The sequence below is a fragment of the Syngnathus typhle genome, linkage group LG2 (assembly GCF_033458585.1).
Source record: "Syngnathus typhle isolate RoL2023-S1 ecotype Sweden linkage group LG2, RoL_Styp_1.0, whole genome shotgun sequence".
Taxonomy (NCBI): Eukaryota; Metazoa; Chordata; class Actinopteri; order Syngnathiformes; family Syngnathidae; genus Syngnathus; species Syngnathus typhle.
In genome coordinates, this window is record NC_083739.1 from 23,983,141 (window position 1) to 24,010,162 (window position 27,022).

The window sequence follows — 27,022 nt, forward strand, 5'->3', positions numbered from 1 at the left end:
AACCTGAAGTCGGCAAAATGACTTGCATGTCCCTACTGGAAGATTACCCAAAAGCTGTTCATTATTCAGTCCTCTTCACATGAGCGTCTTACTGTCTGTTCCTCAACATCCATTACCACATAGGGCAAATCATCATAAATAATACACACAATCAGGCAAGCTTTTGCATTAAGACAGCACGTGAAAAGGATATGAATGTATCAAAATTTTAATAGCTATTTGCCTAACCGGATTAAAAGGACTTATGAAGTACAAGGCAGGTGTGGCACTGAAACGGAAGATTGTCTTCCCCCTATTTAGCACTATAAATGTCTGTGGAGAGAAGAACAGAGAGAGAAAAAACATGTATGAGTAAACAGTACATTTAGTTTAAAGAGCAGGTACAAAAAGCTGTTTTTCCAAATCTTCTTTCATCAACGCCACACCTTTTCATTGGAAAAAATCTCGAGGCACACACACCACCAAAAAACTGTTAAGTGTTACAACGGGTTCCATATTAAAATTCGTTATGTTACGGCAAACGACGTTGACAAAAGTGCCACTGTGGTGTGCAAGGACTGGAGTCGGAGGCGGAGTGATAAATGACGGTGCCAACGGCAGTTGTTTTAATGACATTTATAACTTGCTTCTCTCAACCACGGGCCGACTCTTTTCCCTTCGAGATCCTAACACACTACTCTAAACCGGAAACTCCCACACGTGTAAACCATCCCACCGGAACTCGGCAACGTGAACTTAGGTTCCGGGTGAATTATGTCAACCCACTACACATGCCCCCCCAGAATTCACCCATAGTCAAAATCCCCGCGCCGGAAAGGAACGACAGCCCGACCACAGCGGGTGTAGGTGGCAGGGGCTGGCAGGGGGTCAAGGGTAGGGGGCGCCACCGGAAAGACCGCTGGGCTGGACGGTCGCGTTGTCGGTCGGGCAGGCGGGAGCTCGGTCAGGTCGGAGGGGCGAGGCGCTGGGGGGCGTCCGCGGCGTGGGGCCTGCGCCAATTCCAATGTCCGGGAAACATCCACGTGGGCAGGCTTAATCCTATCGACCGAGATAGTCTCAGGCCTACCGCCGATGTCCACGACCATGCTCTTACTCCCGTGCTGCAAGACCTTAAAAGGCCCGTCGTAAGGCGGACGCAACGGCCCGCGGTGGGCGTCGTGGCGGATGAACACAAAACCCGCCGAGCGTAGGTCGGTGGGCACCCGGGAAACAGGGGTGCAGTGCCGTGACGTGGGGACAGGTGCGAACGTCCCGGCAACTTCCAGCAGGGAGGACCGCTGCCCGGCCGCCGACCAAGGCGTTGTGGCGTCTGGAATGAAGTCCCCAGGAACTCGTAGTACCTGGCCGTAGACGAGCTCAGCAGACGAGGACTGCAAGTCCTCCTTAGGGGCCGTCCTGAGGCCCAGCATGACCCAGGGAAGTCTGTCCACCCAGTTGCCATCCACCAGACTGGCGCGTAGAGCAGCCTTCATGGAGCGGTGGAACCGCTCGCACAGCCCGTTAGCCTGGGGGTGATAAGCGGTGGTGCGGTGCAGCTTGACGCCCAAGCCTCCAGCAACCACATTCCAGATCTCGGAAGTAAACTGTGCACCCCGGTCCGAGGAGAGGTCTGAAGGTGTTCCAAAGCGCGCGACCCATGTGCCAATAAACGCCCGGGCCACGTCAGCAGCCGAGGTTGAGGAGAGGGGGACGGCTTCAGGCCAACGGGTCGTCCTGTCCACCATGGTGAGGAGGTAGGTGAAACCATGGGAAGGGGGGAGCGGGCCCACAAGGTCGATGTTGACGTGGTCGAACCTCCTTTCGGGGACAGTGAACGGCTCCAACGGGGCCTTGGTATGGCGGTGCACCTTCGCACGCTGACAAGCCACACACGAGTCGACCCAGGCCCGAACGTCCCTCTTCAGCCCTTTCCAGACGAACTTCTGAGCCACCAGCCTCACGGACGCTTTTCTGCCAGGATGGGACAGGCCGTGTATCGCCTCAAAGACAGCCCGCTGCCAGCCGGCAGGGACAAGTGGTCTAGGTTGGCCGGTGGAGAGGTCGCACCACAGCCTGACACCTGAGTCGCCAACCGCGACCTCCTCCAGACGCAGTCCAGTGTCCGAGTCTCTGAGCGACTGGATCCCAGGATCTGAGGCTTGGTCAGCACTCATACTTGAGTAGTCGAGCCCCAGCTGAACCGTGTGGATGACCGCTCTAGAGAGGCAATCGGCGACCACGTTGGACTTGCCGGCGATGTGTCGGATATCTGTGGTGTACTCGGATATAAAAGACAGCTGACGCTGCTGGCGGGCGGACCACGGCTCAGCCACCTTGGACATAGAGAACGTGAGGGGTTTGTGGTCGACGAAAACCGTAAACTCACGGCCTTCCAGGATGGAGCGGAAATGGCGGATCGCCAACCAGACGCCGAGTAGCTCCCTGTCGAATGTGCTGTATTTGCGCTCCCTAGGGACCAGCTGGCGGCTGAAAAAGGCGAGCGGTTGCCAGGCGCCACCAACCCACTGCTCAAATACAGCACCAACTGCGTAGTCAGATGCGTCGGTCGTGAGGGCGACCGGGGCTCCAGGCGACGGGTGGACCAACATGGTGGCCTGGCACAGCGCAGCCTTAGTATCCTCGAAAGCCTTGATCCCCTCGGGGGTCCAGTCGATGTCCTGGTTGGGGGTTTTACCCTTAAGGGCCTCATACAGTGGGTGCATAATGTGGGCCGCCCGGCGTATGAATCGGTGGTAGAATGTAACCATCCCAAGGAACTCCCGGAGCCCCCGGGCCGAACGTGGGCGGGGAAAAGCGGAGACCGCTTCCACCTTTGTCGGGAGGGGGGTGGCCCCATTACTGCCGATGAGATGCCCAAGAAACTGGATCGACGGCACTCCGAAGACGCACTTCGCCGGGTTAATGATCAGGCCATGCTGGTCGAGCCTTGTGAAAAGGGCCCGCAGGTGTGCCGCATGCTCCTCCTCCGAGGAGCTGGCGACGAGGACATCGTCCAAGTAGACGAAGATGAAAGGCATGTCCCTAAGCGCAGAGTCCATCAACCGCTGGAAGGACTGGGCCGCATTTTTCAGGCCGAAGGGCATCCTAAGAAACTCGAAAAGCCCGAAAGGAGTCACCACTGCCGTTTTAGGGATGTCAGCAGGGTGCACTGGGACTTGGTGATAACCCCGCACCAGGTCCACCTTGGAGAACAGGTGCTTCCCTGCTAGATGTACCGAAAAGTCCTGAACATGGGGGACCGGGTAGCGGTCGGGCGTGGTGGCATCATTGAGGCGGCGGTAGTCGCCACACGGGCGCCAACCACCGTCTGGCTTAGGCACCATGTGGAGTGGGGAGGCCCACGGGCTGTCAGAGCGGCGAATAATGCCAAGGCGTTCCATGTTGGCGAACTCGGCCCGAGCAATCGTCAGTCTCTCCGGGTTGAGCCGTCGGGCCCTAGCGTAGATGGGGGGGCCTTTGGTCTCGATGTGGTGCTCGACCCCATGTTTAGCTGTGGTGGCGGCAAAAGTGGGCTGTGTAAGGCTGGGGAACTCCCCGAGGAGTTTCTGGTACACGTCGCCCTCGGAGAGCGAACTAGAGAGACTCACATAATTCCCCTCATCGCGGACACATGCGAAAGAGGAGAAGGTTAACGCGTCCACCAGGCGGCCATTCTTAACATCCACGAGCAGTCCGTGGGCGCACAAAAAATCTGCGCCGAGCAGGGGGAAGGAGATGTCGGCGGTGACAAAGTCCCATGTGAAACGCTGACCCCCGAAACATACGTCCACAGTCTTTGTGCCGTACGTCCTGATGGGGGTGTCGTTGGCGGATGTTAAGGGCGGGCCGTGCAACCCTCCAGCGGCGTCGTCCACCGTAGCCGGCAGGACGCTCCTCTGGGCACCGGTGTCACAGAGGAATCTGCGACCAGAGAGGGAGTCCTCAATGAACAGCAGCCGGTTCTTTTTGCCTGCGGTCACGGCCACTACTGAGCGCAGGCTTTGGCGTTTCCCGTCGTGTTGAAGTTGCAAGGGGAGCGGCACCTTTTAGCCTTGGCGCCAAAACGTGCATGGAAGTAGCACAAACCTGTGCTGGCGCGGCCGTCAGTTGCAGCGTGTCCTCTGCCAGGGGAAACGCCAGCGCTTGGGGACGTGTAGCTGCGTGTTGGGGCCAGCACACTAGGGGCGAAACGCTGGGTGGCCAAGTAGAAACGGTCCGCTTCCTCCGCCAGAGCACGCGGCTCCGTAATAGTCGTATTTGCGAGGGCCGTTTGGACGTGCGGCGGCATATGTCGCAGAAACAGTTCAATGAAAAGAAAATTCGGCTCTTCCCCACCCAGCAGGTTTAACATCATCTCCATGTGTTCAGAGGGTTTGCTGTCCCCCATGCCTTGAATAGCAAGCAGGCGCCGGGCTCGTTCGGATCGCGACAGTTCAAAAATCCTGAGGAGATAAGCCTTGAGCCCTGCATATTTATCCTGGGCCGGAGGGGAAGTGATGAAACTTACGGCTCTGGCCGCGGTGGAGCTTCCGAGTGCCGAGACAACGTGGTAGTAGCATGTGGCGTCATCCGTAATTCCCCGGAGGGCGAACTGAGCCTCCGCCTGTGCGAACCACGTTGCTGCAGAAGTCTCCCAAAACTCAGGCAGCCTAAGGACGGCGGAATGCGCCATGCCGTCTCGCTCGGTATTCTGTTCAGTCCCGGAATCCTCAGCGGGACTGACGTCAGGGTCACCAGTGTGGTGTGCAAGGACTGGAGTCGGAGGCGGAGTGATAAATGACGGTGCCAACGGCAGTTGTTTTAATGACATTTATAACTTGCTTCTCTCAACCACGGGCCGACTCTTTTCCCTTCGAGATCCTAACACACTACTCTAAACCGGAAACTCCCACACGTGTAAACCATCCCACCGGAACTCGGCAACGTGAACTTAGGTTCCGGGTGAATTATGTCAACCCACTACACCACAAAAATAAAGTCATATTGCTCCGGAATATACTACGTTGCATTAGCCATAAAATCCACAATAAAGTGAAAAAATATATATATAAGTCGTCCCGGAGTATAAGTCGCATTTTGGGGGAAATTTATTCGACAAAATCCAACACCAAGAACAGAAACGAACGAGCAACAACAGGCTAAACGATACGGTATGGTAACGTGACATAAACAGAAACGAAGAGCTGAGGCCTGACGTAACAATGACAGTTATCCATATAACTATAACATAAATAGGCGGCTCGGTGGGGCACTGGATAGCACGTCTGCCTCACAGTTAGGAGGGTGCGGGTTCGATACCACCTCCGGCCCTCCCTGTGTGGAGTTTCCATGTTCTCCCCGGGCCTGCTTGGGTTTTCTCCGGGCACTCCGGTTTCATCCCACATCCCAAAAAACATGCTTGGTAGGCCGATTGAGCACTCCAAATTGTCCCTAGGTGTGAGTGCGAGTGCAAATGGTTTGTCTCTGTGTGTCCTGCGATTGGCTGGTGTCCCCTGCATAATGCCCGTTGACGGCTGGGATAGGCTCAAGCACACCCGCGACCCCTGTGGGGACTAAGCGGTTCAGAAAATGGATGGATAAATAACACCTTTATCAAACCATCTGTGTCACTCCAAATCATCAAATCCGTCGATTGGCCTTTATGTCAACAATGCCGGGTGCGCGCCGCTGACGGGGGTTGCACTTAAAATTATTCCACAGGCCCATATAACGATATATAAATTATATATCAAATAACTATCAAATAAGCAATAATATTATCAATCCATCTGTGTCACTCCAAATCATTAAATCCATCAATCGTTTTTTATGTCAACAATGCCAGGTGCGCGCCGCTGACGGCGGTTGCGCTTCAAAATATTCCACAGGCCCATATAATTATAAACAACAATTTTATCAAACAAACTCTGTCACTCCAAGTCATTGAATCCCGTGATCGAATCATTTGTCCTTTATGTAAAACACCGCCGCATATACGCAGTTCAGATTACAGTAATCCCTTGCTACATCGCGGTTCGTTTATCACGGTTTCACTACATTGCAGATTTTTGAATAAGTCGCTCCTGATTATGAGTCGCCCCCCCCCACCCAAACTATGGAAAAAAACACGACGTATAGTCAGAAAAATACGGTATATATGTGTATATATATGTATATATATATTCCACAGGCCATTTATTCCATATATATATATATATAAAAGAGCATAGAACTGGACGGGCGTAGCATAGAGGCCTGTCACCCACTCCCGCAGAGGGTGAGCGACAAACCTGCTGTAATACTGAGATTTGCAAACCGAAGACATAAAACGGCACTGTTAAAACAAAAGAAAATGCTGAGAGGATCCGACGTTTACCCTCGACCAAAAAGAATGCGGATATCGCCAAGAAAGCTTGCTTTTTACGAAGGGACAGAAAGATCCAATCCACACGGACAGCAAACTGCAAAGTCTATATAAAGCTAAACGGAACGCCAGAGGAATCCAGAAGAATGGTCGTCAGAAGTATAGAAGAATTGAACAAGTATCAGTGACAATCAGACGACAACTACACAAGGTAACAATGCTGTCTACTTATGGACTGGCTACCTGTGGAAATGACTGTGGACCAAAATGGCATTAGACTCTTCTGATATAGTTGAACTCACTGAACATAACATGCATGGATTTGAATATAACATTGACCCTGATAGCAACTTCTTTAAGAATGTAAATAGCAATTGTGGTTATCATACAAATGACCAATTTGATGCCAAAATCAATGTAAATCAAAGACAGTCAATTATCCATTTTAATAGCAGAAGCCTTTACGTCAACTTTCAACATATTAAGGAGTATTTATACCATTTTAAGAAGCAATTCAATATTGTAGGTATTTCTGAGACTTGGATTAACTCCAAGAAGGGGGCAGATTTTGAGTTAAAAGGTTATAAACTCAAGTACAAGAGGAGGATAGAAAAAAAGGGAGGGGGAGTGGCCTTGTTTGTAGACCAGAATCTCAACTTCAAGGTGATCGAAAACATGACTGTAACTACCGTTTTTTTTCCGTGTATAGTGCGCAATATTTTACTAATTTATTGTCCTAAAATCTGGGGTGCGTATTATACATGGGTACAAAGAAAAAAAAAAAATTTTTTTTTTTTTTAATTTTTTTTTTTTTTTTTTTTTTTAAATAAAGTCATGGTACAACAAAACCAACAACAGGACTGACCGACAAAGTCGTGGAACAAAAAGACAGGGTGACATTACCAAAGACAGGAACAGAACGACAGTAACACATGCAATGATCCAACGGTGAGCGAGGGGCAGACAGGACTTAAATACAAAACACGTTACATCGATTGAGGTGACACAGGAAGAGCGGGGTGACACGAACAGAAACTATGGCAACCTAGACACATAGCAAAACTGGGGACGAGACATGACAAATCTCCCCCGAAATAAAACTCACCTTTCTTCTTGTTTGTTGTCAATCGCGCATCGCATTCAGCCATCCTGCCCAACACACTTAGTAAAATTCATAATTGACGACACATCGTTTGATGCGATGGTGCAATCCTCGATGGTGTGTTATTGTCAAATATTGTCTGTTTTTTAATCTCCATCGCGGACCGGACGTCATACGGAGGCCGCCATTACAAATGCGCAGAACGGTTGCGCAAGACACGTCAGCTATATAAAGAGCGAGAGTTCAGTTCTCCACCTATTAGTTTCAATTCACAGTTTAATTAGCAGTTTCAATCAGCAAATAACAAAATGCGTATTACAGGTAATATTTTATTTCACAACACTTTGCCTTGTTCCTTTCGTCTCTGCTGTTCATTTCAAACACGCTCCATACGACCGCAATGCTCTTGTATCAGACGCTCGCTCGATCACCTGCTAGTTTGCCGTCTGTCACAATGTACCCTACACAAATCCGAAACATTTGTTGCGGCTCCGAGTCACGACGAGGGGCAAGTTTTGGTTTCCAAGGGTGTTTTTATTCCTCTTCAACGTCTCTCCCATACAGAGCCGCCGTGTGCGCACGGAGCGCGGTGGTGCGTTTAGGGGCAGTCGGAGAAATCAACGCCAACAAAAAAAATGACATCCAGCCTAGTTAAGACCATACCAAAGACTTTAAAAATGGGACCCATTGCCTCCCTGCGTGTGTGACGATCTTTGGGACTTAAAAAAAAAAAAAAAAAAATTAAATTTTTTTTTTTAAAAAATTCATAAAAATTGGGTGCGTATTATACATGGGTACAAGCTTTTTTCCAGCATCAGCATGCCATTGTTAGGGGTGCGTACTATACATGGGGGCGCACTATACACGGAAAAAAACGGTATTGCTGATGTAATAGAATCCATTACCATAGAAATCGACATGGGTAAAAAAAGAAATGTAATTGTTAGTTTTGTTTATCGAGCTCCTGGCTCCGACATTGACATTTTAACGACATTATGGGGGGATTATTTGCTAATACAAATCAGAAACTGAGCTTCATCTGTGGTGATCTCAATATACCGTATTTTCCGCCCTATAAGGCGCACCTAAAAACCTATAGTGCGCCTTATAGTCCGGTGCGCCTTATATATGGATCAAGTGATGAATTTGTTGATCCATACTGGTTGTACACAGTGCTCTGCCAAAATGTTTTAGTACGTTTTAGTACGACTAGTAAATTACAAGGTCGCATCGCTTCCCAACATTACGGTAACTGTAGTCAGGGGGCGTCACCGAATAGCTGTTGTACCCGCGAGGCTATTTCATTTCAAAATAGGCTGCTCCGTTAATGTTTCGAGTATATCTACGGATCGATATGGAAGGGAAACATAGGTAAGTAGTACCAATGCGTTAGATCGAACTTTAGTCAGTTCTGATCATTTTATAGGAGATCGTTTGAGAAACGCGATTGTTTACACTTTGCTGAGGCTCATGGGAGATTGCGAGCTGAGGGTCATGGGTTTTTGCGGATGGCTAATGCTATAACGATAGCTCCTATACGCGCGAGGCTATTTCATGTCAAAATAGGCCGCTCTGTTCATGTTTCGAGTACATCTACGGATCGATATGGAAGGGAAACATAGGTAAGTAGTACCAATGCGTTAGATCCAACTTTAGTCAGTTCTGATCATTTTATAGGAGATCGTTTGAGAAACGCGATTGTTTACACTTTGCTGAGGCTCATGGGAGATTGCGAGCTGAGGCTCATCGGAAATTGCGGATGGCTATTGCTATAACGATAGCCGCTATACGCGCGAAGCTATTTCATGTCAAAATAGGCTGCTCTGTCAATGTTTCGAGTAAATCTACGGATCGATATGGAAGGGAAACATAAATAAGTAGTACCAATGCGTTAGATTGAACTTTAGTCAGTTCCAATCATTTTATAGGAGATCGTTTGAGAAACGCGATTGTTTACAGAGGGCTCGTTGGTTATTGGCTAGTGGGTGCATACCGCAACCCTAGTCAACCTCAGTTTGTTGGAGTAAAGCTTCTATTTTATGCGCCTTATAGTCCGGTGCGCCTTATATATGGACAAAGTTTTAAAATGGGCCGTTCATTGAAGGTGCGCCTTATACCCCGGTGCGCCTAATAGGGGGCAAAATACGGTAGATCTTCTGAATCCCAACAAACAGACTGACGAGTTCTATGACACATTGTTTAGTATGAGTCTTTTTCCCATGATCACCAAGCCAAGCAGAGTAACATCACATTGTGCCACTCTCATTGATAACATATTCACAAATACAGTGGAGCCTCGATTTTTGACCACAATCCGTTCCAGAAGGCTGTTCGAGAAGTGAATCGTTCGAATCCCGACTCATGTTTTCCAATTACAAATAATGGAACAAACTTTAATCCGTTCCAAGCCAAAAAACGCTTTTTTAAAGCATTTTGTCATTATTTTACACCATAAACTGCATAATTAAGTGAGTAGGTAATGTATAAATAATTATTGCTGAATGATACAAGTGAGCATTTGCCTGTTTTTGTGGTTTATGACTGTGATTGTCCCCTCCATGAGTCGTCACCTTATCGTGGTGGAGGGGTTTGCGTGCCCCTATGATCCTAGGACCCATGATGTCTGGGGCTTCATGCTCCTGGTAGGGTCACCCATGGCAAACGGGTCCTATGTGAGGGGCCAGACAAAGCACGGCTCAAAAAGCCCCTTATGATGATAAATATATATGGAAACAGATTTCCCTCGCCCGGACGCGGGTCACCGGGGCCCCCCTCTGGAGCCAGGCCTGGAGGCGGGGCTCGAAGGCGAGCGTCTGGTGGCCGGGCCTTCGCCCATGGGGCCCGGCCGGGCAAAGCCCGAAAAGGAAATGTGGGTCCCCCTTCCCATGGGCTCACCACCTGTGGGAGGGGCCAAAGGGGTCGGGTGCAGTGCGAGCTGGGCGGCGGCCAAAGGCAGGGACCTTGGCGGTCTGATCCCCGGCTGCAGAAGCTGGCTCTTGGGACATGGAATGTCACCTCTCTGGCTAGAAAGGAGTCCGAGCTGGTGTGCGAGGCAGAAAAGTTCAGACTAGATATAGTCGGACTTGCCTCCACGCACAGTTTGGGTTCCGGTTCAAGCCCTCTCGAGAAGGGCTGGACTCTCTTTCACTCTGGAGTTGCCCACGGTGAGAGGCGTCGAGCAGGTGTGGGTATACTTATTGCCCCCCGGCTGGGCGCCTGCACATTGGGGTTCACCCCGGTGAGCGAGAGGGTAGCCTCCCTCCGCCTTCGGGTGGGGGGACGGGTCCTGACTGTTGTTTGTGTCTATGCACCAAACGGCAGCTCAGAGTACCCACCCTCCCTGGAGTCCCTGGAAGAAGTGCTGGAGAGCGCTCCTTCTGGGGACTCCATCGTTCTACTGGGTGACTTCAATGCTCACGTGGGCAATGACATTGAGACCTGGAAGGGCGTGATTGGGAGGAACGGCCCCCCCGATCTGAACCCGAGCGGTGTTCTATTGTTGGACTTCTGTGCTCGACACGGATTTTCTATAATGAACACCATGTTCAAACATAAGGGTGTCCATGTGTGCACTTGGCACCAGGACACCCTAGGCCGCAGTTCGATGATCGACTTTGTAGTCGTGTCATCGGATTTGCGGCCGCATGTTTTGGACACTCGGGCGAAGAGAGGGGCGGAGCTGTCAACTGATCACCACCTGGTGGTGGGTTGGCTCCGATGGTGGGGGAAGATGCCGGTCCGACCTGGCAGACCCAAACGCTCTGTGAGGGTCTGCTGGGAACGTCTGGTGGAATCCCCTGTCAGGAAGAGCTTCAACTCCCACCTCCGGCAGAGCTATTCACACGTCCCGGGGGAGGCGGGGGACATTGAGTCCGAGTGGACCTTGTTCCGCGCCTCCATTGTTGAGGCGGCCGACCGGAGCTGTGGCCGTAAGGTCATTGGTGCCTGTCGTGGCGGCAATCCCCGAACCCGCTGGTGGACACCGGCGGTAAGGGATGCCGTCAAGCTGAAGAAGGAGTCCTATCGGGCCGTTTTGGCGTGCGGGACTCCGGAGGCAGCTGACAGGTACCGGATGGCCAAGCGGAACGCGGCTTCGGCGGTTGCTGAGGAAAAAACCCGGACGTGGGAGGAGTTTGGCGAGGCCATGGAGAAGGACTTCCGGACGGCATCGAGGAAATTCTGGTCCACCATCCGGCGTCTCAGGAGGGGGAAGCAGTGCAACGTCAACACTGTTTACAGTGGAGATGGCGTGCTGCTGACCTCGACTCGGGACGTCGTGTGTCGGTGGGGAGAATACTTCGAAGACCTCCTCAATTCCACCGACACGCCTTCCATTGTGGAAGCGGGGCCTGGGGACTCTGAGGCGGACTCTCCAATCTCTGGGGTCGAAGTCACCGAGGTAGTTAAAAAACTCCTCGGTGGCAGGGCCCCGGGGGTGGATGAGATCCGCCCGGATTTCTTAAGGGCTCTGGATGTTGTGGGGCTGTCATGGCTGACACGTCTCTACAACATCGCGTGGACATCAGGGACAGTGCCTCTGGATTGGCAGACTGGGGTGGTGGTTCCCCTCTTTAAGAAGGGGGACCGGAGGGTGTGTTCCAATTACAGGGGAATTACACTCCTCAGCCTCCCTGGTAAGGTCTATTCAGGGGTGCTGGAGAGGAGGGTCCGTCGGGAGGTCGAACCCCGGATTCAGGAGGAACAGTGTGGCTTTCGTCCTGGCCGTGGAACAGTGGACCAGCTCTTCACCCTCAGCAGGATCCTCGAGGGTGCATGGGAGTTCGCCCAACCAGTCCACATGTGTTTTGTGGACTTGGAGAAGGCGTTCGACCGTGTCCCTCGGGAGGTTCTGTGGGGGGTGCTTCGGGAGTACGGGGTACCGAGCCAACTGATAAGGGCGGTTCGTATGGAGCATGTTTGAAGTGAACAGCAGAGAAGAAAGGAACAAGGCAAAGTGTTGTGAAATAAAATATTACCTGTAATACGCATTTAGGTAGAGAACTGAACTCTCGCTCTTTATATAGCTGACGTGTCTTGCGCATCCGTTCTGCGCATCTGTAATGGCGGCCTCCGTATGATATCCGGTTTGCGATGGAGATTAAAAAACAAACAATATTTGACAATAACACACCATCAAGGATTGCACCATCGCATCAAACGGTGTCGTCAATTATGAATTTTACTGACTAAGTGTGTTGGGTAGGATGCCTGAATGCGATGCGCGATTGACAACAAACATAGGTAGAGAACTCAACTCTCGCTCTTTATATAGCTGACGTGTCTTGCGCATCCGTTCTGCGCATTGGATCCATAGTGCGCATGCGCAGTGATACTGCCTCTGTATGACGTCCGGTCCGCGATGGAGATTAAAAAACAAACAATATTTGACAATAACACACCATCAAGGATTGCACCATCGCATCAAACGATGTGTCGTTAATTATGAATTTTACTGACTAAGTGTGTTGGGCAGGATGGCTGAATGCGATGCGCGATTGACAACAAACAAGAAGAAAGGTGATTTCAAGTTTTATTTCGAGGGACATTTTCTTCAAAAATTGTTGTACCCATGTATAATGCGCACCCCAGATTTTAGGACAGTAAATTAGTTAAATTATGCGCATTATACATGGAAAAAGACGGTAAACGCTTTAAAGCTAATGGATTTATTCACCTTTTATAAAAAAACCTAGCTCCCCTGGAGCTACAAAGTATTAGCGCAAGGGGGCCGAATAATATTGCACGCCCCACGTATATCCATCCATCTTCTTCCGCTTATCCAGGGTCGGGTCGCGGGGGCAGCAGCTTTAGGAGGGACTCCCAGACTTCCCTGTCCTCAACCACTTCGTCCAGCTCATCCTGGTGGATCCCAAGACGTTCCCAGGCTAGCTGACGTCAAGGAGGCATCCTGATGAGATGCCCGAGCCACCTCATCTGGCTCCTCTCAACGTGGAGGAGAGGCGGTTCTACACAGAGTCTCTCCAGGATGACCGAGCTTCTCACCCTATCTCTAAGGGAGACGTTGTCTGCAAAAAGCAGAGGTGCAATGCTGAGGTCCCCAAACCGGACACCCTCAACACCTCGGGTGCGCCTAAAAATTCTCTCCATAAAAGTTATGAACAGAACCGGTGACAAATGGCAGCCTTGGTGGAGTCCAACCCTCACTGGGAACGAATCAGACTTACTGCTGGAAATGCGGACCAAACTCTGGCATCAATGATACAGGGACCGAACCGCCTTTATCAGTTGGCTTGGCACCCCGTACTCCCAAAGCACCCTCCACAGAACTTCCCAAGGGATACGGTTGAACACCTTCTCCAAGTCCACAAAACACATGTGGACTGGTTGAGCGAACTCCCATGCCCCCTCGAAGATCCTGCCAAGGGTATAGAGCTGTTCCTCCCGACGGACCCTCCTCTCCAGCACCCCTGAATAGACCTTACCATGGAGGCTGAGGAGTGTGATTCCTCTGTAGTCTGAACACTACCTCCGGTCTCCCTTCTTAAAGAGGGGAACCACCACCCAAGTCTGCCAGTCAAGAGGTACCGTCCCCGATGTCCACGCAATGTGCAGGCGCCCAGCCGGGGGGCAATAAGTAGGCCCACACCTGCGAAGGCCCGGCCACCAGACGCTCACCATCGAGCCCGGCCTCCAGGCCTGGCTCCAGAGGGGGCCCAGGTGACCCGCGTCCGGGCAAGGGAAACACACATACAGTGGAGCCTTGGTTTTTGAACACAATCCGTTCCAGAACGCTGTTCGAGAAGTGAATCGTTCGAATTCCGAATCTATTTTTCCCCTTACAAACAATGGAAAAAAATTAATCCGCAACTGCACCGCGCTGGTCGCATTATTGTGACAGAGCCGTCGTTGAAATTTAGAAAATATTTGTCAAGTCCTGATGTGCTTTCCAAAATTTAAGTGGACCTAAGTGCGCAGGGGAGCTTAATTTTGTCCGATCACGCAACTGCAGCGCCCCGCCGAACGTGCAACCGTTGCGCGCCGCTGACCGCGCAACCGCACTGCGCTGGTCGCATTATTGTGACAGAGCGGTCGCTAAAATTTAGAAAATATTTTTAAAGTCCTAATGTACTTTCCAAAATTTAAGTGGAGCTTAATTTAGTCCCATCGCGCAACCGCAGCGCGCCGGGCGCTCACTGACACATTGCTTTACGAGCGTCTTTGTGTTTTAGGATGGCTTTACTGCTCCCACTTGCTTTCTTTGAAGATATGATTAGAGTTGATGCAATCCTTAGAGCAGGGGTCTCAAACTCCAGTCCTCGGGGGCCACATTCCTACATGTTTTCCAAGTTTCCCTCATTAAACACACCTGATTCAAATTATCAGTTCATCCTCACGTTCTGCAGGAGCCTGATAATTGAATCAGGTGTGTTTAACGAGGGAAACTTAGAAAACATGTAGCAATGGGGCCCCCCGAGGACTGGAGTTTGAGAACCCTGCCTTTGAGTAACGAGAACGTAATAACGAACGGAGTCAGTTGGCATGCGGATCCTCTTGGCTCATCTTGCGAGGTTTGACAACCGAATTTTGTCCGACATCCGAAGCAAAAAATCCTCGAATTTTTGGTTCGAATACCGATTTGTTCGAGAAACGGGATGTTCGAAAACCGAGGCTCCACTGTGTATTGTATTCTTCACAAGGGGTCTTTTGAGCCGTGCTTCGTCTGGCCCCTCACCTCGGACCCTTTTGCCATGGGTGACCCTTCTGCCATGGGTGACCCTTCCAGGGGCATGAAGCCCCAGACAACATGGTTCCTAGGATCATAGGGACACGCAACCGCCTCCACCACGATAAGGTGACGACTTACGGAGGAGATATATATATATATATATATATATATATATATATATATATATATATATATATATGTGAATGAATTAATCTTTATTAAAACAATAAAAACAAAACAAACAACAAACAATATACATCACTGTTTGAAAAGGAGTAGGAAGACGCCTAAGCTTAACATGTAAAACCCCTATCCATCACTTAGTTCCAAGTGAGAACATTAAACTACAAAAGAACAAGAGAAAACAACAAAAACAGTTTATAATCCACACGTTTGACAGTAGTCACCTTCATTTTCCTCTTTTTGGTAATTAGCAAATATTCCTTTATACATTTTTTAAAATAGAACTATACTTCTGCTTTCCTTCCTTTCCTGCTCGATACATTATCTGTGCCAGTCTAAATTTGAATAAGTTCATTAGCTGTAAAGCGTTTACCGTCTCTTTCCATGTATAATGCGCAGAATTTAACTAATTTATTGTCCTAAAATCTGGGGTGCGCATTATACATGGGTACAACAATTTTTGAAGAAAATGTCCCTCGAAATAAAACTTGAAATCACCTTTCTTATTGTTTGTTGTCAATCCCGCATCGCATTCAGCCATCCTGCTTGCACACTTAGTCAGTAAAATTTATAATTGATGACACATCGTTTGATGCGATGGTGCAATCCTTGATGGTGTGTTATTGTCAAATATTGTTTGTTTTTTAATCTCCATCACAGATGGGATATCATACGGAGGCCGCCATTACAGATGCGCAGAACGGATGCGCAAGACACGTCAGCTATATAAAGAGTGAGAGTTAATAATAATAATTATAATAATAATAATAATTCAATTTATATAGCGCTTTTCAATAACCCAAAGACGCTTTTTTTCCGGGAACAAAAAGGGTAGGGACGTTTTGGACAATAGCATATAGTTAATAACAGGACATCGGTCAGCAGTGCGAAGGAGATGGATGGAGGAGAAGGAGGGGCGGGAGCGCATGGGGGTGACGGGGGGTTGGTAGTCCAAAAAGAGGAGATGGGTGAGCCATCGGGGAAGTGCCGGTCGAGACGTAGCGGCGAAGGATCCCAGCCTCGTGTGGAAGCAGCAGTGGACCAGGTGGTGATGCCGGTCGACCTCGACTGCACCCGCTCGCACGGCAGGCCCCAACGCACCACGGCGGCACACAGCAAAGCCACGGTTGGCGAGCCCACAGGGAGTGGAGCCCGTCGCCCGAGAACCCCGGACGGAAGGCCAGAGAGCCGGGCCAGAGCTGCCGTCGAGTCCACAGCAGGCGGCCACAGGCTCAGAGTTGGGAGGCAGGAGGGTCCGGTGGTGGTTTTGGCCAGTTGGCTGTTGGCTAGCTGGCTTACGTAGCTGGTAGTCCGAGGGAGAGGAAACAGATAGATGAGAGCGGAGCTCAGGAATGCGAGGTGGACGGAAGACAATACGAGAAAAATAAAAGAAGAGACGGGTGCACTGAAAACAGGAAAACGAAAAACAAGTAACGGACACGGTCCGGGACAGAAGCGGCGGTCAACAGATCTGACGCCAGCGTTGCTCTAACCCGGAAGACAACAGACAGTGGGGGAGGAGGTTGTAAAGGTTGTCATGTAAACATGTTCAGTTCAGTTCTCTACCTAAATGCGTATTACAGGTAATATTTTACTTCACAACACTTTGCCTTGTTCCTTTCTTCTCTGCTGTTCACTTCAAACACGATCCATACGAACACAATGCTCTCGTATCAGACGCTTGGGTGCGTATTATACATGGATACAGGCTTTTTTCCAGCATCGACATGCCATTTTTAGGGTGCGTATTATGCACGGGGGTGCATTATGCATGGAAAAACACGGTATTTTTTACTATTAAATTAAAAAATTTGAAATTTGTGCATAAAACCATAATGTGAGATGATAACCTGGTTGATCACATGTTGTCCTTTTCCCAGTGAATACCGTATTTTTCGGACTAAAAGTCGCTCCGGAATATAGGTCGCATTAACCATAAAATGCACAATAACGTGAAAAAAAACATATAAGTCGCTCCGGAGTATAAATCGCATTTTGGGGGAAATTTATTCGACAAAATCCAACACCAAGAACAGACATGAACGAGCAACAACACGCTAAACGATAGGTATGCTAACGTGACAAACACAAACGAAGAGCTGAGAACGGGCATGACGTTAACATTTAGAGTTATTCAAATAACTATTACATAAATAACACGTTTATAAAACCATCTGTGTCACTCCAATTCATTAAATCCATCGATCGTCCTTTAGCTCAACAATGCCGGTCGGGTGCGCGCCGCTGACGGCGGTTGCACTTCAAAATGTTCCACAGGCCCATATAACGATATATAAATGATATATCAAATAACGATTATATAAGGAATAATATTATCAAACCATCTGTGTCACTCCAAATCATTAAATCCATTGATCAAATTCCTCGTTCTTCGTCAACAACGCCGTGCGTGCGCCCTGACGTCAGCCTTGTCGTTATTCCACAGATCTAGTATATAACTATATTGTAGCGTTAACAAAGTACAAGGAAAGACGTGGGTTTGGTAAACGGCTCTTTATTTAACAAAACAAGAGTTCAACGAGCCAACAACCACTGAACTGTAACGATAAAAATATATACGAGTTGCGACACGAAATGAAATATATCAAATAACTATAACATAAATAGTTCACCGCCACACGCCCCTAAGCACCGGCGTGGACTTCCAGGCGTGTGGCGGCGTGGACTTTCATACCCGGAGGTGGCACTTCCAGCCACGGAGGTGGAAGAGAGCCCCATAGAATAGGACCGGGCGTGCGTAAAAGCCATGTCCGAGCCCCATCCACCATCCCCGGACAGGCACCCGGCCGAGCGGTGGCCCCCGACTTCCATCCACAGAGGTGAAAGAGAGCTCCATAGAGTAGTACCGGGCGTGCGTAAAAGCCATGTTCGAGCCCCATCCACCGTCCCTGGACAGCAACCCGGCCGAGCGCCGGCTCCCGACTTCCATCCACGGAGGTGAAAGAGAGGTCCGTAGAGTAGGACGGGCGTACATAAAAGCCATAATAGTTTTTCAGACCTTCTGTGTCACTCCAAATCATTAAATCCTTCAAACTCTTCGTCCTCCGTGTCACTTACAAACAAAGCCGCTAATGATGCCGGTAGTACGTGGGCTCCTTCGTCATCTTCGTCATCCCGTGATCGAATCTTTGTCCTTTATGTAAACAACCGCCGCGCCGCTGACGTCACTTGAAATTCAAATACCAGAAATCCCTTGCTACGTCGCGGTTCGTTGAGCGCGGTTTCACTTGTTTTTTTTTTATTTTGAAAATTTGTGAGAAAATTAACATGTAAGTCGCTCCTCAGTATAAGTCGCCCCTCCCACCCAAACTATGAAAAAAAACGCGACTTATAGTCCGAAAAATACAGTACATAAAATGTGAAAATGTGTGTGTGTTTGTTTTGTGTGTGTCCTGCTTAGCAATCAATCTTGCCAGGTTTTTGAGAAACCAAAAGAAGGTGGCAAGCCTCTTCCTGTGGAAAACCTCATAAGTGTTTAAATAAAACAGTGAAAAGCATCAAAGTTTAATGAGATACTGCATTTGTACAAGTGATATGGCTGAGTGGGCTTTAGTGAAGTCTCCCTTGCTACATTAAGCCACTTGCAAAGTGTGCGTGCGTGCGTGCGCGTGCGTCACATGACTCATGCGTGTGCACTCCCCGCCAATACCATGCAAAGACATCAGCATTTCAAGGCGGAATATGGAGCAGCCAAGCAGCTTCAGAGTGGTTACGTGACCATTGCTGATATGCATTTGACTGACATTTAGATCATGCCAATAACATCTTTTTCTCCCGAATTACAAGTCCATTGTAAACTCCCAAAATGTACTTCAGTTTCAGCCAATTGTGAATGATTTAGTAATATGCACCTAGCATGTGCAAGTGTGTTGTTTTTGTGTGACAAATGTTGATCATGTAAGCAAATTTGGTGCAGGCATTTTTTTTACACGTACGGTCTGATTTGTTCTGCTTCACTTCCATATCACCGCACATATTGGCATCTGCTTTCCGTGCTGCAGGCAATAACAATGCTACTAAATTCGTTTGTCCATTTTCACATTCGCCTTTGAGCAAATGGTTGCAGAGGTAAAGCTAATAATGGCCACCTTTAATTCTGCTACCATAGCGTATAAGAACGCTGATGCAATAAATGTTCTACATATCCTTTTCTCTTCTCCAATTCCTCTATTGTACTGTCTGTCTGTCTGTCTGCCTGCCCGCCCTAACGCCCGCCCGCCTGCCTGTCTGTCTGTCTGTCTGTCTCTTTCTCTCTCCCACCCCCGAATTCTGCAACCAACTCCATCTCCGTCTGCTTCTCAACTCAACCTTATGGGGAGAGATTTGTGTCAAACTTATTCACACAAACACTACATCCGCAATTTATACACTTAAATTTTCACATTTTCGGATGCACAAAAAACGCATTCTGTTTTTCCAATCCACAAATACATTAATAATTTTCGCATGTTTTTTTTGTTGTGTGTGCATTTATCATTTGTAAGCATTCAATTCTGTGTGTGAAATGTCAAATATGCACACATATATATAAAATCAGTGGACTCGTGCATTTATTTTTGACAGAACCATAACGTCGTTTTCACACATACACACGCACGCACACGCGCGCACAGACACACACTCAGATATTCACATGTGCTTCCATCCACTGGAAGCAGTGTTGTTGTCTCCATTGAACGGGAGAAAGCTGTCACCTTTTTCCCTTTTAAAGATTGACAATTCACGATATACCACTTTTTTTTTGCCCGTACCAAGTTTAGCTGTTTTTATTGGTAATATGGTTTGAAATATTAAATTCGTGAGTGATTTGTAAAGCAAGGTGATATTTATTTGGGTGCAGCAGGCTAGCAGCGTAACTCCGTGCACAACTCTGACAGCTCAAACGTTTTGGGGGGGAAATGTTATTTAAGATAAATTGGTCCTTCAGTGAGTGCATTCCAAACAGTTAATGGCAGTCAACTCTTCCTCCTTTAATCCACATGTGGAAGACACAACATGGCCAGTTTGCTCTCAGCAACGCCACGTCGATTGACTGGAGCCACGGTGCCCCACTGAGTCCCTAGTTGCGCTGAGGGCTGAAGTAAACAACAGCATCAGTCTGTCCACGTGGAAAATGTAATCCTGGCAAATAATCCCCGTTTTTAATAAATATACCTGTAATCTGATTACGTGTTTTTTCTGTTACTGGAATACAGTTGTTTTTCTTGTATTCTGAATACGTAATGCTTTACATATATTTGGTTAGTCCCCAAGCCTGTTTATCATTTACTCTTTTTATTTCTGTCTTCACATTCAAAAGCACACAGACACGTAACATATCAGAGAACTTCATTCTAGACAGGACATTATCATTACTATTGACTACAAACCGGATTCGGTTGAAGGAAATTGTGTAAAACGTAAAAAAAAACAAATACAATGATTTGAAAATCCTTTTCAACCTATATTCAAAGTCAAAGTCAGCTTTATTGTCAATCTCTCCACATGTCACAACACACAAAGAGACCGAAATTACGTTTTTCTGTATCCCACGGTGACGAGACACATAACACGATAGACATACAAGTACGCGACACAATATAAAAACAAGAAGGCAAAAGTTCAAACAATCAATAGTAAGAGTGATGAATAAATAATAAATAAACAGATAACACAATAAATAAGAGGAGCAAAACGGAGCGAGCAAGCATAGCGCAAAAGTAAAAAACATCATAAACAAAAAGGCACAAACAATAAATAATAAGAGTAATAATAAATAATAAATAAACAGATAACACAACAAATAAGAGCCAGTGTGCATACAGACAGTACAGACAGTAAAAGTACAGGACGCTACGCAGAACGGGGGAGCGAGTTCAGGATCCTAACAGCCTGGAGTATGAAGCTGTTTGAGAGTCTGGTGGTGCGGGAGCGCAGGCTTCTGTACCTCTTCCCAGAGGGCAGAAGCTCGAACAAAGAGTGAGCGGGGTGACTCACATCACTCACAATCGTGGTCGCCTTGCGGGTGAGATGGGAGGTGTAAATGTCCTTCAAGGAGGGGAGCGAAGCACCAGCAATCTTCCCAGCCGTGTTCACTATGCGCTGCAGGGCCTTCAAGTTGTAGTCAGTGCAGCCGCCACCCGAAACAGCAATACAGCTGGAGAGGACGCTCTCAATGGTGCCGCGGTAAAATGCAGTCATGACGGCCGGAGGAGCGCTCGCTCGCCTGAGTTTCCGCAGGAAGTACAGGCGGCGCTGGGCTTTCTTTGCCAGTGATGCGGTGTTGGTGGACCAGGAGAGATCCTCACTGATGTGCACCCCCAGGAACTTGGCGCTGCTCACTCTCTCCACCACAGCACCGTCGATGGTCAGCGGCAGGTGTTGGGTGTGACCCTTCCGGAAGTCCACAACAATCTCCTTGGTCTTGTCGACGTTCAGCAGGAGGTTGTTGTCCCTGCACCACGTGGTCAGAAGGTCAACCTCCAGCCTGTATTGAGTCTCGTCTCCCTTGGTGATGAGACCTACCAGAGTCGTGTCGTCAGCAAACTTCACGATACGGTTGTCGCTGTAGGTTGCAGTGCAGTCATGCGTCAGGAGGGTGAAGAGCAGCGGACTGAGCACGCAGCCTTGGGGGGCCCCCGTGCTCAGCGTGATGCTGGCGGAGATTTTGTCGCCAACACGTACTACCTGTGGCCTCTGACAGAGGAAGTCCAGTAGCCAGTTGCAGAGGTAGGTACTGAGGCCCAGCGCGTCAAGTTTGCTGATGAGGCGTTGTGGCACAATGGTGTTGAAGGCAGAACTGAAGTCCACAAACAGCAATCTCACATACGAGTCCCTCCTCTCCAGGTGGGTGAGGGCCGAGTGGAGGGCAGAGCAGATGGCATCCTCAGAAGACCGTTTGGCTCGGTACGCAAACTGGAAGGGGTCAATGGTGGGGGGGAGAATGGATCGGATGTGCTCCATGACAAGCCGCTCAAAGCACTTCATGATGATGGGCGTAAGTGCCACGGGGCGGTAGTCATTGATGCAGGACGGAGCGGGTTTCTTCGGCACAGGTACGATGGTGGCAGCTTTGAAACACGACGGGACGATGGCCTGCTGCAGGGAAGTGTTAAAGATGTCCGTGAAGACATCCGTCAGCTCACCAGCGCAGTCCTTCAGCGCCCGACCCGGGATGTTGTCAGGGCCCGCCGCCTTACGGATGTTGATAGCGGCAAGCGCCCTCCTTACGCTGTCGGCGGAGAGGCACAGGGGCAGCTCGTGTGAAGGGGGAGTGGCCTTCAGGGGGCAAGTGCTGTTCTGAGCGTCGAAGCGAGCAAAGAAGCGGTTGAGGTCATTGAGCAGACGGACGTCGCCTTCACAGCTCTGCGGCGCGGGCTTGTAATCCGTGATGGTCTGAATGCCTTGCCAAAGGCTCCGTGCGTCCCTGCTGTCCTTGAAGTGGGCGGTAATTTTGCACGAGAACGCCCTCTTTGCTTCTTTGATGCCCCGGGACAGGTCGGCCCTCGCAGTCCTCAAGCCAGCCTCATCCCCTGCTCTAAAGGCTTTGTCCCTGGCCCTCAGCAGCCTGAAGACAGCCCCTGTCAGCCATGGCTTCCGGTTAGCCCGAGTGACGATGGATTTTGAGAGAGTCACATCATCAATGCACTTCCTGATGTAGGAGGAAACAGAGTCAGTATACTCCTCAATGTCTGTCCGATCGTCGCAAGTGGCAGCCCTCGTAAACATGTCCCAGTCAGTAGAGCCAAAGCAGTCACGCAGTGCATCAGAGGCACCCTCAGGCCACACCCGTACCTGCTTGCGAACCGGCCTGGACGCTCTCACCATTTGTCTGTATGCGGGCAAAAGCATAACAGTGATATGGTCAGAAAGTCCAAGATGGGGGAGGGGGGCGGCTTTGAAAGCTCCTTTATGCGAAGAGTAGACCCGGTCCAGGAAGCTGTCGCCACGCGTAGGAAAATTAACATGCTGGTGAAGCCTCGGAAAAACAGACTTCAGGTTAGCATGATTAAAATCCCCAGCGAAGGTGGTGAAACCGTCAGGGTGCGCTGTCTCTTGTTCACTGACAGCCTGGTACAGTTCACTAAGAGCCGTGATCTTGTCGCCTTCGATGTTGGAAGGCGGGATGTAAACCGCGACTAGCAGAATCGCGGTAAATTCCCTTGGCAGGTAAAAAGGACGGCACTTAATGATCACGAACTCCGCCAGTGGCGAGCAGTGCTTGCATACCACTACAGAGTCCCGGCACCATTCGTCACGGACGTAGACGCATATTCCACCTCCACGAGATTTCCCCCCTTATACAATGGCCCGGTCCGCCCGATAGCACGCTAGCCGCTCCAGATGTACGGCAGAGTCCGGAATGTTGACAGTCAACCAAGTCTCAGTGAACACGAGCACACAGCAGTCCCGCACTGTCCGGTTTGTAGATTGCAGCAGGCGAATGTAATCCATTTTGTTGTCCAGCGATCGAACATTCGCCAGAAGAATGGAAGGCACGGGCAGGGCTGGCCGCCAGCCTGGCCCGGACGCCCCCGCGTTTGCCCCTCTTCAGCCTCCTCGCACACCGCTTTCGACGCTTCCCAACCGGGGGAGGAATAGCAGACGAGCCCGGCGACGCTTCAGGACGTAGCAGTCCGAGCTCCTTTGATGTTCCCGCATCAAAGTCCAGAACTCGACAAAACTCGCTTTTTCCGATGTCAAGCAGAACCTGCCTGCCGTACTTGTAGCACGACTCAGTACGACGAGACGAACAAAAAAAAACTGCCGGACAAACACTCATTAGACGGACAAAACATCGTTTGGGCGGGACAGAGAGAGGTCGCTGCGTATGCACGCGCCGCCATCTTGAATCAATTGAATACACTACAAAGGCAACTATCCTAATGCTCAAATTCACAAACTTTATTTTATTTTTCAAATAATAATTAACTTGGAATTTCATGGCTGCAACACGTGCAGTAGAAGTTGGGAAAGAAAGAGCATGTTTACCACTTCGTGACATCAGCTATCCTTTTAATAACACTCAATACACGTTTTGGAAGAGAGGAGACTAATTCTCTTAGCTTCTCATGTGGAATTCTTTCCCATTCTTGCTTGATGAACCAATTCAGTTGTTCAACAGTCCGGAATCTTCCCTGTCGTATTTTACGCTTCATAATGCGCCACACATTTTCAATGGAAGACAGGTCTGGACTGCAAGCGGGCGAGGGGAGAACCTGGACTCTTTTACTTCGAAGCCACATTTTTGTAACACGTGCAGAATGTGGCTTGGCATTATCTTGCTGAAATAAGCACCGGCGTCCATGAAAAAGTTGTTGCTTGGATGGCAGCATATGTTGCTCCAAAATATGTATGTACTTTTTAGCATTTATGTTGCCTTCACAGAAATGTAAGTCACCTATGCCATGGGAATTAATGCACCCCCATACCATCTGTCAAGTGGCATGGTGGTACAAGATGGTGTAAAATTGGGTATCGAATTTGGCCCAAGCACATTGGCTATCCCAAAACATGTAGTAGTTCCAAAATTTCACCAGGAGATGGTGTTAAAGCTTGACATCGAGGTGACCTGATGGAAATTAACAAATGTAATAAATTAAATTGTTAGCAATTGGGAGGACACGACCTGTTCAAACACGTAGCAACGCACAGTTTTGAAATATGAGTTTGCTATGCCATAATTTTAAGATGTAACAGCTTATATCAATATAAGTGTTAACGTTAGAAGAACCCATTATTATGGCTGAGTATGATTACGTGTGAAAATTGATCTTTATTCGACAAGATATATGATTTTAATGTTGCAATGTTTTATCCAACCTGTATTTAACATTGTTGTTCCATCGATACATGAATGTATTAAGTTGTGGGGAGACAAAAGAGGTTCTTTGTTACACTATTGGAATCGACCAGATATTCACCTAGATATTTACGTAAATATATCTGACCTGGTGCAAGGATTCTGACCTTTCACCTAGATATTCCTATGACCTGGTGCTGGGATTCTGACCTTTCACCGATATGTTCTTATGACCTGGCGCAGGGATTCTGACCTTTCACCTACATATTCTGATGAGTTAATGCCAGAAGCCTATAAATATGTTGTCCTGACACAGAGCGAGGCGGTTCTTCCTAGTCAGGGCGATGGCCGTGACGCTGCCTGGTGTAAAGGACGCAGTTTAGACGAAGATGGATTTTTCATTCTTTTGGAGATTGAACCAAAATCTACTAAAATGAATTTCCAGAGTCTTCAAATTGGACTTTGTCAAAGTTTAAGCTTCAAATTGGACTTTGTCAAATTTTAAGCTTCGAGGACGGCAGAGGAGACAGACGCTTCTTTGCTCGCTTCGACGCTCAGAACAGCACTTGCCCGCTGAAGGCCACTCCCCCTTCATGCGAGCAGCCCCTGTGCCTCTCTGCCGACAGCGTGAGGAGGGCGCTTGCCACTATCAAAATTCGTAAGGCGGCGGGCCCTGACAACATCCCGGGTCGAGCGCTGAAGGACTGCGCTGGGGAGCTGACGGGCGTCTTCACGGACATCTTCAACATTTCCCTGCAGCAAGCCGTCGTCCCTTCGTGTTTCAAGGCTGCCACCATCGTACCTGTGCCGAAGAAACCTGCTCCGTCCTCCTTCAATGACTACCGCCCCGTGGCACTGACGCCCATCATCATGAAGTGCTTTGAGCGGCTTGTCATGGAGCACATCAGATCCATTCTACCCCCCACCATAGACCCCTTCCAGTTTGCGTACCGAGCCAAACGGTCCTCTGAGGATGCCATCTGCTCTGCCCTCCACTCGGCCCTCACCCACCTGGAGAGTAGGGACTCGTATGTGAGATTGCTGTTTGTGGACTTCAGTTCTGCCTTCAACACCACTGTGCCACAACGACTCATCTGCAAACTCGCCAAGCTGGGCCTCAGTACCTACCTCTGCAACTGGCTACTAGACTTCCTCAGTCAGAGACCTCAGGTGGTACGTGTTGGTGACAAGATCTCCGCCAGCATCACGCTGAGCACGGGGGGCCCCCAAGGCTGCGTGCTCAGTCTGCTGCTCTTCACCCTGCTGACGCATGACTGCGCTGCGACCTACAGCACCAACCGCATGGTGAAATTTGCTGACGACACGACTCTGGTAGGTCTCATCACCAAGGGCGACGAGACTCAATACAGGTTGGAGGTTGACCTTCCGGCCACGTGGTGCAAGGACAACAACCTCCTGCTGAACGTCAACAAGACCAAGGAGATTGTTGTTGACTTCCGGGAGGGTCACACCCAACACCTGCCACTGACCATCTACGGTGGTGTGGTGGAGAGAGTGAGCAGCACCAGATTCCTGGGGGTGCACATCAGTGAGGACCTCTCCTGGTCCACCAACACCGCAATGCTGGCGAAGAAAGCTCAGCGCCGCCTGTACTTCCTGCGGAAACTCAGGCGAGCAAGTGCTCCTCCGGCCGTCATGACTACATTCTACCATGGCACCATTCAGAGCGTCCTCTCCAGTTGTATCGCTGTTTGGGGTGGGAGCTGCACTGAATACAACATGAAGACCCTGCACCGCATAGTGAACAGGGCTGGTAAGATTATTGGTGCTTCACTCCCCTCCCTGAAGGACATTTACGCCTCCCTTCTCACCCGCAAGGCGACCACAATTGTGAGTGATGTGATTCACCTCGCTCACTCTTTGTTTCATCTTCTGGGAAGAGGTACAGGGTTTTGCTCCTCTTAC

General features: G+C 49.3%; 1 protein-coding gene across 1 annotated transcript in view; it reads right to left on the reverse strand.

Moving 5' to 3' along the window:
* scn8aa (sodium channel, voltage gated, type VIII, alpha subunit a) overlaps nt 1-27,022 on the reverse strand; it is a 153,501-nt gene that overhangs the window by 96,412 nt on the left and 30,067 nt on the right. Inside the window, exon 3 of the mRNA XM_061272695.1 lies at nt 194-312. Coding sequence (XP_061128679.1) covers nt 194-312 — 119 coding nt within the window. The remainder of the gene's footprint in view (nt 1-193; nt 313-27,022) is intronic.